General features: G+C 42.8%; 1 protein-coding gene across 1 annotated transcript in view; it reads right to left on the bottom strand.

Moving 5' to 3' along the window:
- Positions 1 to 2719: 2719 nt before the first annotated feature.
- Positions 2720 to 17767, bottom strand: part of FAM20C (FAM20C golgi associated secretory pathway kinase) — a 53679-nt gene continuing 38631 nt past the window's right edge. The window contains exons 4-10 of the mRNA XM_015876924.2: positions 15373 to 15465; positions 13831 to 13946; positions 6872 to 7052; positions 6167 to 6276; positions 5006 to 5087; positions 4462 to 4521; positions 2720 to 3858 (exon numbers count right to left, since the gene is read on the bottom strand). Coding sequence (XP_015732410.1) covers positions 3606 to 3858; positions 4462 to 4521; positions 5006 to 5087; positions 6167 to 6276; positions 6872 to 7052; positions 13831 to 13946; positions 15373 to 15465 — 895 coding nt within the window. The 3' untranslated portion in view covers positions 2720 to 3605. The remainder of the gene's footprint in view (positions 3859 to 4461; positions 4522 to 5005; positions 5088 to 6166; positions 6277 to 6871; positions 7053 to 13830; positions 13947 to 15372; positions 15466 to 17767) is intronic.

Raw genomic sequence — 17767 nt, 5'->3', positions numbered from 1 at the left:
CTGGGGTACCATACAGCCACATACGGCCCCACCAGCAGGGAGCACAGCGCCCTTTGGACACTCCTCCTTCTGTGCCCACAGAAGAGTTCATTTTGAGTTCAGTGCCTGCAGGCACCATTCGGGCTGAATTCCCACATTCCCTCCTCCTGTGCAACGCTTCACAATATTGCTTACACTGCAATCTCCTTCAGGCTTGTAGCTTGTATATACATTGTAGGCTCTGCCCGCTGCCGCTGATCACAACAGCGATACCTAATTCAAACAATGAGAGCTTTTTTTAATCTGTGCGAATTTCCTTTGATGCTTAAATAACATAAAACCAGCAAAACAAAACAAGGCTCTCATCTGAATCACTCAGGAGAATACAGTAAGCTGCTCGAGGCTGCCAGATGCGGTTGTAATTAGGTGCTTGCAGAAGTATATTATCTATTTTATCTGTTATTTACTGTGCATACTACACTTATTGTGCTGAACGTGTCATGCCCCTGACAGATGACTGAAGATTTCTCAACCTGTGATTGTCTGGATGCTGTTGCTACACTGTTTTTGAGAGTCAGAGACAAACCAATTGGATTCTGACATTTATTTATCTCCTTAGAGCAAATCTTTTTGTCTGAGAGATATGTAGGACTCCTAAAGAGATGTTACACCGCCTCGTGCTAATCCTCCTTAGCTCTCGGATTACTGACCTAACGCACAGTGACAGCCCTTTGGGAGCACCGTGCTGAGCTGCTGCATGGCATGTAGAAGTGCACAGTTCTACACACTGAGCCCACAGCTCTGCTCCATAATACCCCACTGCTACGGGCTGTCCTCAAAGGGGGCCCTCAAACCATACTGAGTAGTGTGGCCTGTTTAATTAATCACCCTTTCCACATAGCAATGCCCTCTGGGTCAGCCCCAAATCCTCAGCTCCCCATACCCTACAAAGGGCAGGAGCTCAGCTGCTGCCACTAACTGGATAAGCACCTTGACCTATATTTGGGTTTGCACTGCTCCACTGTGGTTTATTTACCCCAGTTTATCATCTGAGGCCCGGGAGAAGGGAAATGTCTCCCAGCTTTTTAGCAATTACCTTCTTCTAAGGTGTTTGTAAGCCTCATCATAAAGAACAACCCCTCTCTTAGCTTTTCTTTAAATATACAGGAAATCTATGTACAGAGCTATGTAGGAGCAGAGGTAACCCAAGATTGTCTCTTGCTGTAGACAAGAACATTGTTATAGGGTTACAACCAGTTGTAACACAAAGCCTGCAAAGGGAAGTGCTGAGGTTAAGGAAAGAAACTGGAGACCCTGTGGACCTGGCTACAATATGGTAAAAACAAGCAACCTTCAGTTGATTATTCTACGTAAGTACTGCTCGTTTAGCTTATAGAAATCCAGAATAGCATTAAGGTTTCATCTGAGTTCCTATCTGCTGCTGACTCTCCAGCCTGCACCCTCCTGCCAGGAGCTCCTGACCTACAGCTCAGCTTCTCCAGAATGAAAATATCTGCTGTCTCAGAGGCTGCCAAACTTTGCTTTCCAAAAGTACATCAGGTTTGCACCAACCCCAGAAGCAGAAAGCAGAACTGCTCCCGTAGGAGATGCTTTTATTGTCCTTGCCTCATATTCTCATAGTGAGAAAAAGCTGGACCTGCAGGAGAACCACAGCCAGGCACTGCAGATGGATTAAGGGAGAGAACTTGAGATTTTGCTGAAGGAGAAAGAGAGTAAGGACACACAAGCAGTCCTCTGTAACCCCTCAGGGATGAAAGATGCGAACAAATATGCATCACCCACCTCGCCTTCTTACAATCCTATGTTAAACATCTTTGGGGTAAGGGAGAGGGAATGGCAGAGTGAGTGCTGTGTTACAGAGCACATCCTCAGATCACAGCTGGATCTCAGGCAGTGTAAAACGCCACAGGGTAACAGCAATTTTCTGAGTGCATGGACAGCTGCAGCGTCTGAGCTGCGCTGACTTCTTTGCATACCATGTATGTGAGGGTCATGGGAATTGGAAATGGGGAGTACAACAGTAACAAAGGCATTTGTTAGTGATTACATATCAAATTAAGAAGTGAATAAGACTGCATGGCTGTTCTTTTTGTTCACTGTGTTAAGGCTGCTGGGTTACCCTCCACTGCCTACCTGCTAGGCTGTCTGGCTACAAGCTTTTAAAACATATGTTTACAAACCCTTGAGAAGAGAGACATAAAATGAAAGAAACGGCAGCAGTGAATGATGACTGTGATGAATATTGTCACAATAAATCCTGTTCTCCGCCCAAAGGAGCGGTGAGGGACTTCTTCTGTACCACGCCATGTTTCTGCATGTCAGATACAGCCTCTCCTACAATTTACAGCTACCTTTAGGCCTGAAAGTCTCAACACACTCTTCACAAGCTCAGTTGCGCGTGATTCAAAACTATTTTCCTGAGAATATTGCATTTATTGATAACTTAGGTTGAGATTTTCAGGCCCGTTCTAGGGCTTCTGCTCCCCAAGCCAGAGGAAGTGATGCATTTAAACCCTCTGAGGATGCATCTTTTTGAGGTGCTACTGCACAGCTTGTTTCTACAGCTATAATTGCAACAGGAAGGGATGCTGAAATGATAGTCAAAACAATGCTTTCCTATGGAAGATTAACTGTTCTTACCACTGTGGTCCTTAACGGATTTGTAACGTACATTAGTCATATATTGCAGTGACAAATGAATTCACCTACACATGATGGCTACACGTTTTGCCATATCTTTATTGCACTTTTACCACGTTGCAAACAATTCCACAAAAATGCTGCAAAAGTAAGCCTAGAGCTGCTGAAAACAGCTTTTTACCCATATATGTATATATTTACACAAAACTATCAAAAGCAAAGTTGAAAAGTAGCAGCTCAGCTATGATAGTCTAGAAAGATAAGAGCTGCCACCTCCTTAAGGATAAATAGTACAACTTGTCATTTTACATCACTTTGTAAAACCAACATTCAAGTATTCCTGTCAATGCACAATTAGTGAAATTCCCTTCTGGTAATCACTGTATTCATTATTATTATTAATATTATTTTTTGCCTTTAAAAGTTTGCAATGCCTTAACCCTTTAAATGCTGAATAGCTGGGGAAAAAAGTGTTCAATTTAAATAAGATACAGTGGATTAGAGCACTTAAAGGGTTAACACAAAATGCTACGTGGACTGTCACCACAAATAAAGTGTGAGTCACAAACCTATGCTGTCCCTCTTCATTAAATTTGGTAGGTAGGTCTGGGGGTTCGTAGATATACCGTATATAAATACAAAATATTAAGTAAAGGCCTCCTTGCTATACAAAAAGGACAGGAGGTGTTTTGCTATCAGACCACTGTCTGTCGACGATTTGAATGTCTTCTCAACCTTTCCATAATCTCTTCTCAGGAACTAATGAAAAGCATCACGTTAGACTTATTTTTCTTAATGAGCTAATCCTTTGCAGAGCCTAGACATTACCTACTCTGGGAACAATTATATCTCATTTCTGAATTCACTGAATTCACAAAGTGGCATACCAGTCTTTTGCAAGACTTTTTTTTATCCTTTTTGAATCTTCTTTACTTGGCTGATAAAAACGTAGTCTTGCGATTTCACTACCTCTCGGTCGCGACAGTGTTAACATCAGTGTTAAAGTCATTTTCAACCACATTGTCATAACCATCCTTTTCTATACAGTCACCGACAGCCTTGAGGACAATCCGCAGCCGCCTGTCCATCGCCTCCAAATGAGGTTGATAGAGAATGGGAGCTATTTTATCTTTTAGCAAAGATTCCTTCATTAGGAGACTGAGTTTGTATTCCTCCTTGGCTAACAACTGTAATCGCAGATAGGTAGACTTCCTTATTCTGAAAGAAAAAGGAAAAAAAAAAAATCTATCAATGTTTTCATCACTGTTGACCTCAATGAGGGTAAAAGGGTAAAGTCATAGAGATGATTGCAAAAAAAATGTTACTATGTGATCTGAAATGCTAAGAACCATGCAGCATCACATTCCAAATGTGTGCTTCCATTTTCACCTGGCTGGTGATCTTTGGGAGCCTGCAGAGAAGGGGCTGTCATGCAAAATGAAACTCTATAGGTATCACTCATCTCAATACTCTTGGCCATGGGCTTTGAGGAACACATTTTTAAGAAACACTCCAGCTGAGGGAAGAGTTCACCCTTGACTTCAGTTTTGCCTTAATAAAGCCAGATTTTAGCAGAGCCTCTCACAACAGCTCAGAGCCACGCTCCTGCTGGCAGATCTTAATTCAGTAAAGCACTTCAGCGTGTCAGTGCCAATGCTCAGGGACAGCTCAGGTCAGGCTCATCAGGCAGGATCACAGCATCCCCTGTCTCCATGGTTTGCAGTGGAAGATGCACTCAAACATTACAGTCCTAGTAACATTTCAGCTAGTAAGCTGAAAAATCTGCACAAAATGGAGGATGACTACAGAGATGAAACATACCTGCAGCACTGGTTTAAAGGCACCAATATGGAAAGTTCATCGTGGGAGTATTTTCCAAACCTATTTAAAGGTAAGAAGAAGAATGTGACAAATGCTGCTTTAGAGACTCACTTGCACACCTCTTTTCATTTCAGGAAATGCAAGTATGAAATTCATAGCTGTGTATGTTCTGCTTAACTGGACTGGCACTGAGGAAATAGGACTCCAAGCACAGCCACTTATTCTGAACAAATGACACAGTTCTGGCAGATTTCAGTTTTTCTTTTCTGAAGCAGGGATGCAAATATTTATTCTGCACTTTTCTCTGCTAAGCTCCTCTCCTTATAAACTCTGAGATAAGGACCAGGAAAACCTGTTTCTGAGAAGCAGATAGCATGCAAGAATTTGGCTCTACTTTGGGGCTTCTAATACTGCCTTAGTATACCAGTAATTGCTAATAATTCATAAATTACAGGATGCAAAATCGTCTCATAATGGCTACTATGAAGTAAATAGTTTGGCCTAAGTTGTTTCACTGTTCAAAAAGATTATTAAAGGTACTTACCCTCTTCCATTATCTAAGTGGATAATAAATGTTTCATTTCCAAACTTTTCAAAGGTTTCATAGTGATGGCGATCCATGTTACCTATGGAGAAAAAAGACCATTCTTGTTAAGGCTTAGCTTTGCAGAGGGAAATGGACTCTTGAAATAGGGATGTTCATCCATATGACTTCACTAATGCATTTGATCCACAACCAAACACCTTGCTTTTTCTTGGTTAAAAACTTCTTTCCAAATTTCTGCCTGCCTGGGAAGCCAATAAAACATTATGGCTCTAACATACGGAGCAGGATGCTCCTGGTACTGCTTTGGGCATCCATGACAGATGGACATGTGATCACCATTTTAAGGTCAGTGTGTTGAGCACTAGTGCCAAGTTGGAGTTTTATCTTCATAGTGGGGATCCTGAGTCACTTCTAGATGCCACATATGGCTCCTGAGTTGTGATTTGGCCTCTCCTGCTGCAGTCTATTGCAGAGATCTCAGTAGTGGAAATGGCACAGGCTCCGTCCTTGCTCACTTTTCTTCAAGGACCAAGTGCTTATGCTGGCACCTTGAAGTTATACTGGTGCAGCAGGGCAGATTACACATACAAATGTCTCACTGTTAACCTCTGAGTAGGCTTGGAATAGGTCACAATTAAATTCTTGCTTATAATTATTTTATTGTGGGCAGGTTACCTAACCAGGATAAAACCTTCCTAATGCATACTAGAGTTGTCTTTGTGACAAATCAGTACTTCTCCACTCCCCAGTGCCAACCTCCAAGTCTGTAGAGCAAGCAGCAGGGAATACTACTGCAGGATGAAAGCAATGTGCCAAAACTGAGCAGCCTTTGCAAGGGTATGAAGGAGCTGCCTGTAACAGTGCTAAGGCGCTCACTACAGCAAATTGTGAAGCTCCTGGCAGCTTTGAAGGAGACTAGAATGACCTGCATTTATCACTGTGCACTTCTGAGCATCTTTATTCCTTTAATCTGCACTGATGGGAATACATAACCATGTAAATGTGCATTTTCTCATAATCATCTAGAATGGCATATACTGCAAATGCAGCTTCAACCACGCTTTAGCAAATTGCTGAGCTATGCAAAGCAGTGTAGAAAGAAGTGGTTCTTATTCTAATTAAATGTTGCATTTAATTTTTGAAAGAGATGAAACATACCCATTAGAAAATCAAAAACTGTCATATCCATTATATCCAGAATTCTGGTCCCACTGTCATACGGGGGTGTTTGTTTAACCTCTTCGCAATAATCTGGATCAACTTCCCATCTGGAAAAGCCAATATTTCAATATTTTATGTGACATGCAAAGCTTACTGAGTATTAAAAAAATAAATTGTATTTTTTGTGAGGATTTACTTGTATTTGACTGAGGGCAGGAGCATGAGGAGGCAGCAGATTCCTCAGGCTGCTTTCAGTAGTGCAAACAACCAGTAAAGACTGTGACTGATGAAAAAGGAAGAAAATCACAACACTGAAAACTATGTGGCTAACAGCTTCAGGATTTAGGAGACCAGCTGCATTATCAGTCATATGGTGAAAACATCTGGGACTTGTCTAAGGCTGCTGATAGCAGTGAATCTTCTGTTCTCTGATAGGATGTAATACAGGTCCCAACACATCCCGTCAAAAGCCATTGCACATATCTATCCCACAAGAGGACTATGACACTGACGGTCATTTCAGGTTCAGGACTGTAGTCCAGAGCTCCTTGCAATTGCAAGCATTCCCCTTCCAGGAGCTGGAGCCACTGAAGAAATGCAAATGTTCTCCTACACCACAGCATATTAAGTGAGATAGAGAAAGTACTGCTTAATCTTCCTCTTGGCATTTGATGCAGGTGAACTTTGCTCAGCACTACTCACTCTGCTTTCTTGCGCTTGTGGTAGGAACGCCTCCAAGGGTTTCTCCAGGTTTTCCTTTTAGCTAAGGACAAATCAGGAAGGAAAGCAGCTAGAGACCCTTCGATCTGATCTGGTTTTCCACACAGGGCATGCTCAGTTGAGCAGTAGTAGGAGCATTCGCCATAGAAGCAGATGTTGTTGGCTGACAAATAAAAGAAAACTGTTTTAAAACCTACTCTTCAATTAGTTTTCAAGAATCCACAAAAACACTGCCGTATGTGAAAAAACTGAAGCAGAAGTAAAGCTCTGATCCAGAAACCGCTGTTACCATGCATATTTCTCTTCCATTGAAACCACTAGAAAGACCGATTTATTTCAGTGGCTAAGATCATGCCCTATGCTGAGCTGTGACTGTTTCCATATTATTTATATTCACAAACAACAAAATATACTTTTTTTTTTCCTTCCTTCCAGCCCCAGACTGATATGTGTCCTCTTGCATGTGCTGCCCTATGCTAACTGGGGTGGTTGAAACCCCACGTCCTGCAGCTGAGCAATGACACATGACCAAAATTATGCCACCTTCTAAAATCTTGACTTGTATTTAAAGAACAGACAACAACATTTTGTCCATTTACCTGCTGGGATGAGAACTGGCAGTTTTACTAAGGAGAGCTATGTAGCATGCAGACTCATATGGGGGTGCATGGAAAGCAGCACAGATGTAAATCTTTCAATACACATCCCAAATAGAAATGTTCTCCTCCACACACCACATTAGCCCAACAACCACAGACAAAGGACCTGCAGCACGTTTTGGAGTGCGCATTACCTTAAAACTTCCTCAAAGATGCCACAACATTTTCTGTAATAAGAGGAACCATCCACCCCTTTACAAGAAGCCCTTCCCTTCCCACAGGACCAAAACCAAGGAGAGCATGATGCTGAGCTTGTTGGTGTGCAACAACTCTTCCTAAAATTACTGTATGCACATAAAATGTCATTAGAGGGAGACTGTGCCCTTTTCTTATGGCAGCACACAAGTGCAGAAGTCACTTTGCCTCCTAATTCCTTCTAAATTCAAACGTTCCTTCAGAACTACTCTCCTTGCAGGAGGACAAAACGGGTGTAAACGAGGCAGGGAGGGCTGGTGCATCGATGAAGGTTGGTTTCTGCCTGCTGCAACGTGGCCCCCATGGCAAAGGGATAATAGGAAGAACAGAGAAATAGCATGGGGCTGCAGCTGAGGGAGGAGTGGGAGAACAACAATAAGGTCTTGTGATGGCTTTGGCTGCATTAATTAGCTGTATTGCATAGGACTAATTGCTAACCCTGGAATTACAGCAAATAATTGGACTAAAAGGCTGATGATTTACTACTTGACAGTTTCAATCAGGGTTTCATCTGCAGCCTCTATTGATGGCCATCGATTTGTCCATTGAGGTGCACCTCCTTTATGCTGGGCGCACGCTTTTCAAATCCCTCTGTTGACATCAGCTCTAAGGGCTGCCCATGTGTCCGTCCTCAGGTATAACTCCTTCCCAAACAGTATGTTCAGATTCACACATTAAAGCCTGATTCACTCCTGAAAACAACTGAAAGAGAAGCACTTGGGAGAAGAGAAAATGAATATCAGAAACAGCAGAAGGCAGAGGGGGAGCACGCAGGCTGGCCCTGTGTCCCTCGGACCGGGCCTGCTTTTCCTCCCCATGCCAAACAAAGCCGAGGCCCTCAGCTCCTCATACACCAGCCTCTCCAGCCCTAGAACCATCTCAGTGGCCCTCACTTGTTCTCTTAGCCTAAAATCAAGTGCAAAGTCAACATCTGAAGAAACCCAATGTAAAGCAAGCTGTGGGCTTGCAGCCCTGCAGCCTGTGATCACTCAAGGGTTCCCTTTCCACAAGGGCTCTTGCAGCACAGTCTTGATGTATTTATCCCTGGGCTAATGGAGGTGCCTCAGCTGCCTTTGATCATCCTGGCAAAACCAGGAGGGTTTCGTGCCTCCTTGCAAACCTCTCAGGATGAAAGTACAGAGTTGTGGATCACCTGCGGGCAGCACAGTGAGCTGCTGTGGGTCTGTGGATGGGAGGAGCGGGTGGGTGGTTAGGGAGGCTGGGGTATGCTCAGCCAGCAAAGAACAGGGGAAAACATCTGTGGTTTATACCTTGAAAAGAAGTGATTGCAGACAAAGTGTTTCAAGGGGCTCCAGGCTGCCACAAGGGATGGTTTACAAGAAATCACATACAGATGCTGTGCCTGCTGTGGGCTAGCACAGAATAATCAGGAGGTACAAAGAGATGCCTGATTTCCCAGTGCCTGCTGACACGGTGGGAAGGCAGGGCTCTCTCCATCTGCAGCCAGTGTCTGCATGGAATGGAAGCTGCAGTGAGCTCCTGTTTGGTTCGGCTGTGTCAGCATCACCTGCTGCTCTGCACAGGGAAGGAACCCGTTCCCATTTATCTTGATCACCAGAGACAATTTATCTCCCAGGGGCCGGGAGACCTGACTTCCCAGCTGGCAGCAGGAGGCCAGCACTCAGTTATCTGCTGCTGCACGGGTTCTGCAGCAAGCAAAAGACACACAGAGATGCCCCTCCTGCGCTATCGCAGCCTCTGCTGCACACTATGCAAATCTGACCTTTCAAAAAAAAAGGAATTATAATAAACACAGCATTCTGCACAGCGGGGAAGATATATACTGTGTTTAATAGTTTGCTCTGGAATTTAACTAGGGGAACAATGAAACCCTGCTTGGTATTGTCAGCAGAAGCAACTGGGAGTAACCATCTGACAGTAATCGCACACTGGAACCCAGATAAATCTCAGAAGGCTTTGGGGCTGTCCCCACTCTCATGCTGCCTGCAGCTGAGGGGTGACACAGCTGGCACATGGGCTGATCTGCTCCTGCTGTACCCTCCAGCTATTGACTTTCCCACAGAGCCCCATTGCTGCAACAGGAACACAGCCACAGCAGGATACAGCCCATCATTAGGGCAGTAAGCATGAGGTAAAGGCGTAATGTTTTTTCTGACAGCTGGTGTTCTCTCAGACATACAGAACTCACTCTGTGTCACTTCTATCTGTTTTCTGGGTGTAGCAGAGGTGACAGGGTGATGGATCTCAAGTGATTATTAACGAAATTAACTTATTTGATGCATACAGAAGAGACATGCTGAAATGTCTATCCTGGTTCTTATATACAGAGAGTGAGATGAAGCAGCCTAAATTATCTGGGGAAATAGACTTGTTTTTAAGGCTTCTTAAAAATGCAAAAATAAAGAGCTACCAAAGATAGAAAAATGCTGCTCTCATTTAGGGCTTCAAGGTGCAGCACAAGCTTCTTGGAAGCCTAAGTAGGTGACCCACATTCTGCAGGGCGTGCTGAGTGGGAAATTCCAGCCAGAGACAGACCCAGAGCTTCAGCAGGAGTCCCACATGGAAGAGGGCATGGCCTTTGGAAGGCAATGAGAGCCCCAAAGAGTGGGAGCAACCACCAGGGCTGCATGCAGGAATGGCAGCAGCAGCACAGCCAAAGCAGAAAGAGATGTTTACAAACATGGAAATGTTCAAATAATTGGAATCTGCAACATGTAAACCCCTTCTTCATTAAAAACAAACAAAAAACCTGTTTCCCTCAAAGCACAGTAAAGAGAATATTGAACCATGTTGCAAATGTCTGACTTCCAATATCTGAGGATGGATGCACACAATTCATAATGAAATCCAACAAAAATCACCACATTCAGTGATCAAAACTTGAATTAATTATGACAATTAAGAAGCAGAGATTGTCTGTGTACTCATCTGCACATTTTCTGTGCATCACCCAGGTAGCTGAACCATAATTCTTCTTGTGAAGAAAAGGAACAAGTAGAAATACCTTAAAGCAAATTGCTTGGCAGGTCAATTCTTTTATTGAGATTTGCATGACTCTTAATAGAGGACATTTAGCAAGCCTGTGCAATTGAAGTGCTGGAAAGAACCCTGAATATTTACTGATGCAATGCATGAACAAATCTTTCATTTACCTGCTCAAAATAATAGCTAATTCAGAATTGCTATTGTTTGCTGAGAGGAAAAAAAAACAACACACACCAGAATCCCTTGGAATTGGTTAATATGAACAAAAACATAGTGCTTACTAGCTGTGCAACATTGATTTCTTTAAGCTGCTGCCTCAATTACTTCCAAAACGAAGGCTGACATCATTAATATGTCTCTTTTTTCCTAGCAAATTACCATTCATTTGTAAGAGTAGCAGGGCTACTGCAGTCTGCCCTACTGCAAAGGATGTAAAATTAATTTAAATAATTACTGACCTAATTCCATTTCTTATGTTCAGTCCAAACTGCCTGGAAGAGCACTTTTCTGCAATCTGCTTTCCCTCTGAATGCAGCCTATTGCAATGCCTGACCCCAGCCCTGCCTGCTCGCAGGGAAGGACAGACGGACACCACGTGCTGTGCAGCAGCACCTGCCTGAGCTGCCTGGAAGGAACAGATCTCCATTTCCATTTCTGCTGGAACAAGTGTGGAAATTCATAAAGGTCCCTTCTAACATCCCCCATGCTGGTCTAGGGAAAAACACCGTGTATTGGGCAACAGTCACAGCGCTCATAATGAACCCAGGCAGGGTTTTCGCTGCAAATGATGGTCTCCCAGACCAAGGGGAAGAGTTCTGTAAATAATTAATTACATTCAGTGCTTGTTTCATGGATAGGGATACAGTGCTAGCAGAAGCAATACATCCCCATGAGCAGCCATTGTCAGCAGACACTTCTGTGGAGGGAGATGCAGAGATACCAGGCAGTCCCAGGGGGGCCTCGGTGGCCATATGGCCACATTCAGACTGATTCTTGAAAGTATCCATGCAGCACTACAGAACTAATTGCTTAATTTAGGACTTTTATCACTTTTTCATTAGGCATTAATTAATGTCTGCCTTTTAAGGTCAGTATGCAATACAAGATGGAGGCTGGGCATATGTTAATGAGACTCCTACTAATTAAATAAAAGCTTTGCAAGGAAGAGCTCCGACAAGTAACCAACATGATTTACACATAGAATATAGATTCAGAAAATGTAAAATTGAAAGAAAAATTAATTGCTTAAGCATTTCATTCTCCAGGAAAGCCTGATTCAAATAGTTCATCAAATATTTTAATTGCAGTTATTGAAAGCATCCAAATAAATTTGAATAAAGGATTATGCTTGGATCATCCTTTGGCTGTCTGGAATTTTGCAGTGACAAGATCTGTGTCTTCATCCAGCAGCAGCCTTCACTCTGCCTTGCTGGGCTGTGGCTGCTGCAGCTGCCCCATAGACAAGCACAGTTTTGGAATTCTCAGCACTCAAGTTCACTCCTAAGCCTTGATATATAACCCAGGAAGACTAAAAAGCAAGCAAGCCTATTAATCCTTGTCTAACTGGCTAAAATGTGAATAAAACCTCTTATATTTGAAATGAGCCGAAGTATCTTGATGTGCACAAACAGCTCTAAGATTATTTTTTGTAATCTTTTATGGGTAATTATTTGCCTGAAAACAAATCAAACAACAACAATAATAATAATTATATATAAATATACACACATACGTAGGCAGAGAGAGCTAGAAGGAAGGGAGTGAGACAAGTGCCTGGCTGGTGCCTGCAGCGTGCATACAGACCACATTTGTGCACACCATCAGTCATATGGGCACATCTTGGGCACGGATAACATGGGGAAGGTGAAACATCTTCTAATTGTGTAATGTATTGCACAAGTGTAGTTACTTGAATAAGTAACAGTCTGCTCAACCGTATCCTGCAGAGCCAAATATAAACATTAAGCTAAAAATAACAGCCACAATAATGACTTTATTGGTGCTCACAACAGTGTGATAAACACTTTAAGAGAGAATGCTGCGCAGTGCAGGCTCTGCTTTCCAGCTAGCAGCAGTAACATGATGCTGCCATGGGAGAATCTGTGCTGAAGGCTTTGGGTGTTGCTTACAGGGATCTGGGCTAAGCACCTGCTGTCCAGGCACACCGAGTGAAGGAGAGAGCCCTAGAGATCCTTACTCCAGATTTCCTGTTACACAAGCCACAGCCCAAGTTCAGGAATGCACATTTGCACACAGCTGAACTAATATGAGCTAAGCTCTGTGGACACAGCTAGAGGTTTTACATCAAGCATTTCCCTGTATATTCTTTCTCCACAAACATACTTAAGCATGTATTTTTGTGCCTTAATTCAGAGCCTGAACCTCAACATTTCAATACCCCAGAGGATCCATTTGATTGTCTTCACCTATTTTTGTTTATTCTGGGAGCAGGATGGGCTTTTACCTCGTATTTGTACAGCTCCCACCCCATGGAGCTCTGTCCTTGGCTAGGGCCACTGGTCTGGGCCTGGGCCAGTTCTCAAAGCAAGTTCAAGGGCTGGGACCAATTCAGATCAGTTCTACTCTAGACTCTTCACAGCAGTGAATGTGAGCTGGAAGCAGGATACATTACACATCTGCTTCATTTTGTTTCAGACTCCTCTTGTAATAAAAACCGAGGTATGTGACTCTGAGAAAAGGAGGTTTTGGTCCTCCAGTAAAGAATGAGAAATAAATGTATAAGACCACCAAAAGTGACAGCTCACACAGCACTAGAAAAAAAGGGTCTAAATAACTAATGGGCTGAGTAATAAGGTTTTGGGTAAACTGAGAGTAACAGAAGAAATTGCTTTAGAAATTGCTCTGCGTAAAACATTTGTTGAGTGCATTGGTTTTGTGAAAATAAAAGCTTGTCTCTGTGGATAATTTGTCAAGGGGAAAGGCACTCAATTCAAAACAATAAAGTCTTCTTTGTATGCTATGTCTCCACATTTATATTTATTCAAAGGTCTAGAAGACAGTTCTATTAGAAATATCTGAGCAATTAAGCAATCTACACATTGCTCCCTTAAGTACGTGCTCTGTGGGATAGAAAGAACACAGTGTTGTTTCCAGGACTACCTGGTGAGATGAAAAACGTCCTCCACAGCTTCTTGTCGCGAGTAACATCTCGTATCTCCCTCGTCATGTTAACCAGTCTACCTGCAACTGGTGGGACGCGACGGAAGTCCAGGATCCTGGGAGAACAGGAGAAGAAGCAGTTTAGGGATTTCAGCCTCTTTCTTCCATGAACACCATCTAATAAACCTGTAAACTAGCCTTTTTTTCTTTCTTTTTTTCCTTTTTTTTTTTTTTTTTTTCCTGACAGTCTTCGTATTTGTTTCATTTATTTCCTTCAGCTCCTCCCTTTTTCAGTACCCTCACACCAACACAAACAACCTCCCTGAAACTGAACATTTTCCCACAGGCAAAGCCTGGAGAAAGAGCCTTTCTCAACCACAAACTCTCCAGCTTTAGTGGGTCATTAAAAGCTCCCTATGAAGCAGTGCCATTAGACACAGTAAAAGAGCAAAGTCTCCATACAAAGCCTCCCCATAGGTGGGATTTTTATGTCCACTCTACTGATAGGATTTTTTACACTGGGTAGCAACTGCTTTTTCTGCTTAACATGTGAATGTTTAGCATTACTCCCTGCAGGAACTCCATTAATGCCTTTTACTACAGCACCATCTGCTTAAAATGGCAATATAAAATATAAAACAGAGGGGATCAGCACCAAGATCAACATTAAAATACAGAAGACCCTTTAAGGATGTGACCAAGATGGCTCTCCATGGCCAGTCTACTCTGTGCCACCCACAGACATGTTCCCTCATCCTGACCATCAAACCAGAAGGCATCAATACTCCATGCACCTCTAAACAATTTGTGGCTCAAAGCTTCAAACTTTTGCAAGGATCTTTCTTGGCACTGCAGACTGTGAAAAAAGCTTCAGTTCTAACTCAGCCTGTGAAATGCAATGCTTTGTAGCCATTTTGTCAGTAATTCCTTGTTAATAATTAATTCTTGCTCCTAATGTGGGCTGGCTGAGACTGTCCTCAGTCCATTTTCAACACAGCCCACACTATTTCTGCTTGGAGGACATCTTCAGCTAACAGAAACATGAGATGTCCATCAGTGTCCTCCCTGTCCTCCTGATAAGGGACAGCCCCAGCTTCTGGCTGTGATGCCAGGACTCCTTTCCTATGGCAGTTACTCTCCTCTGAACACTCAGGAGATTCCCCATGCCTCACTTGGATTTGCCCAACCTGGAGCTGATTGGGGTGAGCCAGATTCCCATTGTGCTTATGCTACCTCTCTCCCAGGAGATGGCTTCTCCCCACAAATGCTTGGAGATCACAAAGAAAATTACTTTCTCAGCTTCCTTTTGGGAGCATTTCTTTTTGAGAATTACTGCTCAGTTTCTCACTCCCAAAGCAAGTCACATTTCCTGATAATTAATCTACCATGTCGTCATCTTCCATTTCTTTTCTTCATGGCTTTTGCCCACTTTTGTTCCATTTTCCCCCTTTTAAAAAGTAATTCAGTTACAGAGCTGGGCAAGTGCATAAATTTATTGCAATATTTCCACTTTTTCTTTTAATGCAAATCCATTTTACTTGCCTGTCCAAATGAAATGCTGCTATTTCTGCATTATGCCTTTCATAGTCTGAGAAATAAAAAAAATCAGGTGGGGTTTCTTGTTCTCTGGTTTGCCTGCAAAGAAAAACAAGGGAAGTGTTTTAATGAAGGGTTAGCATTCCTAAGGAGCAGCACTCAGACATCCGCGTGTTGTTCAGGGGTTCAGCGTTGTTTGCTTACTGGAAGGCCTTTAAATACTTCATGTGTGCACTATTTGTCACGTAGCCTTCATTTCAAGTTCTGTTTTAAATTACTGTAACAAAAAATAGGATTCCAAGACTCGTGCACGCAGGCTGCTGTCATACAAGCTCCTCCACTCAAGGCTCTCGCTCTACTGAACAAGATCTATTTTATCACTCTCAAACATTTCATTAGTGATAGCAGTGAAGACAATGCCATTTCATTAAATTATCATTAACTGTAATTATGAAATATCCAAAAGTAATAACATTTTTCTTTCATCTCTGGGAGCAGTGCATCTCCTATCTAAAATATGACTCTCCCTTTGTATTTCTTGGAGCCAAAAGTGACATGTTTTTCTCATTTCAGAAGAAATGGGATCATTGCAGTTTGACGGCCACGACACATGTCATGTTTCAAAGAACATTAACAAGCCCGTGTTCCTGAGAAGATGCAGAATTTGTTGTTTCCTCAGCATAAGAAACAATAAAAAATGTCATTCTGATGGAAAGAGAAAGGCTAAAGATTGAACACCGAACTCCGTGGCAAACAGGAAGCTCTGCATGACAGGAGCAAATCTGCCTCATTTTAGGCAATTTTCGGTCCTGATGGCTTTTGGATGGAGAGCAACACATGCAGTTGACCAATACAATGTCAGGGCCCCACCAAAATCTGCACCGTATTCTATTTGAAGTCTTAAACATGAAATATGGACAGCAAAGCAGAACATCTGCAAGGGAGGACAGTTACCTAGAAGAGGAAAGTGTAATTTTCCCAAGCACCTTTTCATTCTGTGCTGTTCCAGGTGGCCAGCTGACAGCTCGTGCATCACCCGTGCTACACACCAGCCATTAAAACACGTGCTCACTTCCACAAAGACCATGATATCCCAGCCCACAGCAGAGCGCTGGAACCAGATGACCTTTAAGCCTTCCAACCCAAGCCACAACATGATTCTAGGATTCCATGGTAAGTGCTGAACTACTGCCATCACAGAGAGAACATCCAGGTATTTGGTGGGTCCAGTATAACAGGAGGTCAGAGGGGCAGGAGGTCAGAAAGTAAAAAATAATATTGTGCTTTGTCTACGCTATACATGGAAAGAGAAAGGATAGCACCTCGGAGGAGGAAAACAGGGTCCAAAACCTGAGGAAAGTCACACAGGGTGCTGAGTAAGGAAGGTGAAAACTAGGAGAGCTGCGGGCTTCCTGGGTATATTACCCTCAAAAATAAAGAAATGAGCCTTAAAAATAAATGCAAAGAAAATGTTATTTCTGTTGGGCAGAAATTATGAGTCTGTATATAGCTTTCCCTCCCTTCCAGATTTTAAAACAGTTGATTGATTCAACAAATCAGAGTAAAAAAGACTCATCCCAAGCCTTTGCAAACTTTACACATATAAGCACAGCTGATAAGCGGCAGAAAATATTACTAATTAGCTAATCAATGCCATCTGCTTTTTATCTCCAAAAGGCTTTAAACATGTCATGGCTGTTTCTTTACAAGAAAATCTTGCTCTGGAAAATGAGACTTAAAGGAAAGGGTCAATGTGAATCGTGCAAGCACAGCTCTCCCCACCACCCCACGATGGCTCCCGATGTGCTGGGCAGTCGGCACATCACAACCAGGAGGCTTTGGTCTCTCTCATTTCATTTTCCTCTTTGTTCCCTGCCACCCCTGGCAATGGTTAGAGATATTATTCGCTTTCAAGTAAGTACAGCTCTCCTGCAGGCTTCTGCTTGTTTGTATGTGCTTCTGTCATAATGTGTTACTGAATGGTGGCATGGGCGCACCCTCCTAGAAAATCATGAACTTGACTGTCCCTAAAACTTTCTAAAATGGATACCCAATTGGCAGTGCAATGTAAACAATGGAAATACTGTGGTTTATTTTTTTAAGCCTGACTAAAGATCATGTAACAAAGTTGTATGTTTCTTCAGTGCTTCACTCTTATCATCAACAGATGAACACGCACCAGTATTCATCCCAGTCACCACGGGCTGTGCCCACAGGCATGGCACCCACTTTGCTGTTTCCAGGCAGTGCTGGGTACTTCTGAATGAAGACTGGAAGGAGTATTTATCAAAAACAGCTCTGCAGAACTAAGCTGTACTAGGTTCAGAAGTGAAACTCTCTGAAATAACCTTGAAAATTCCCTTCACATAACAGGATGCAATATTCCACTTAAAAAAAAAAG

The sequence above is a fragment of the Coturnix japonica genome, chromosome 14 (genome assembly GCF_001577835.2).
Source record: "Coturnix japonica isolate 7356 chromosome 14, Coturnix japonica 2.1, whole genome shotgun sequence".
NCBI classification, from domain to species: Eukaryota; Metazoa; Chordata; class Aves; order Galliformes; family Phasianidae; genus Coturnix; species Coturnix japonica.
The sequence above is the reverse complement of the archived record's forward strand: the minus strand, read 5'-3'. Positions and strand labels throughout refer to the sequence as shown.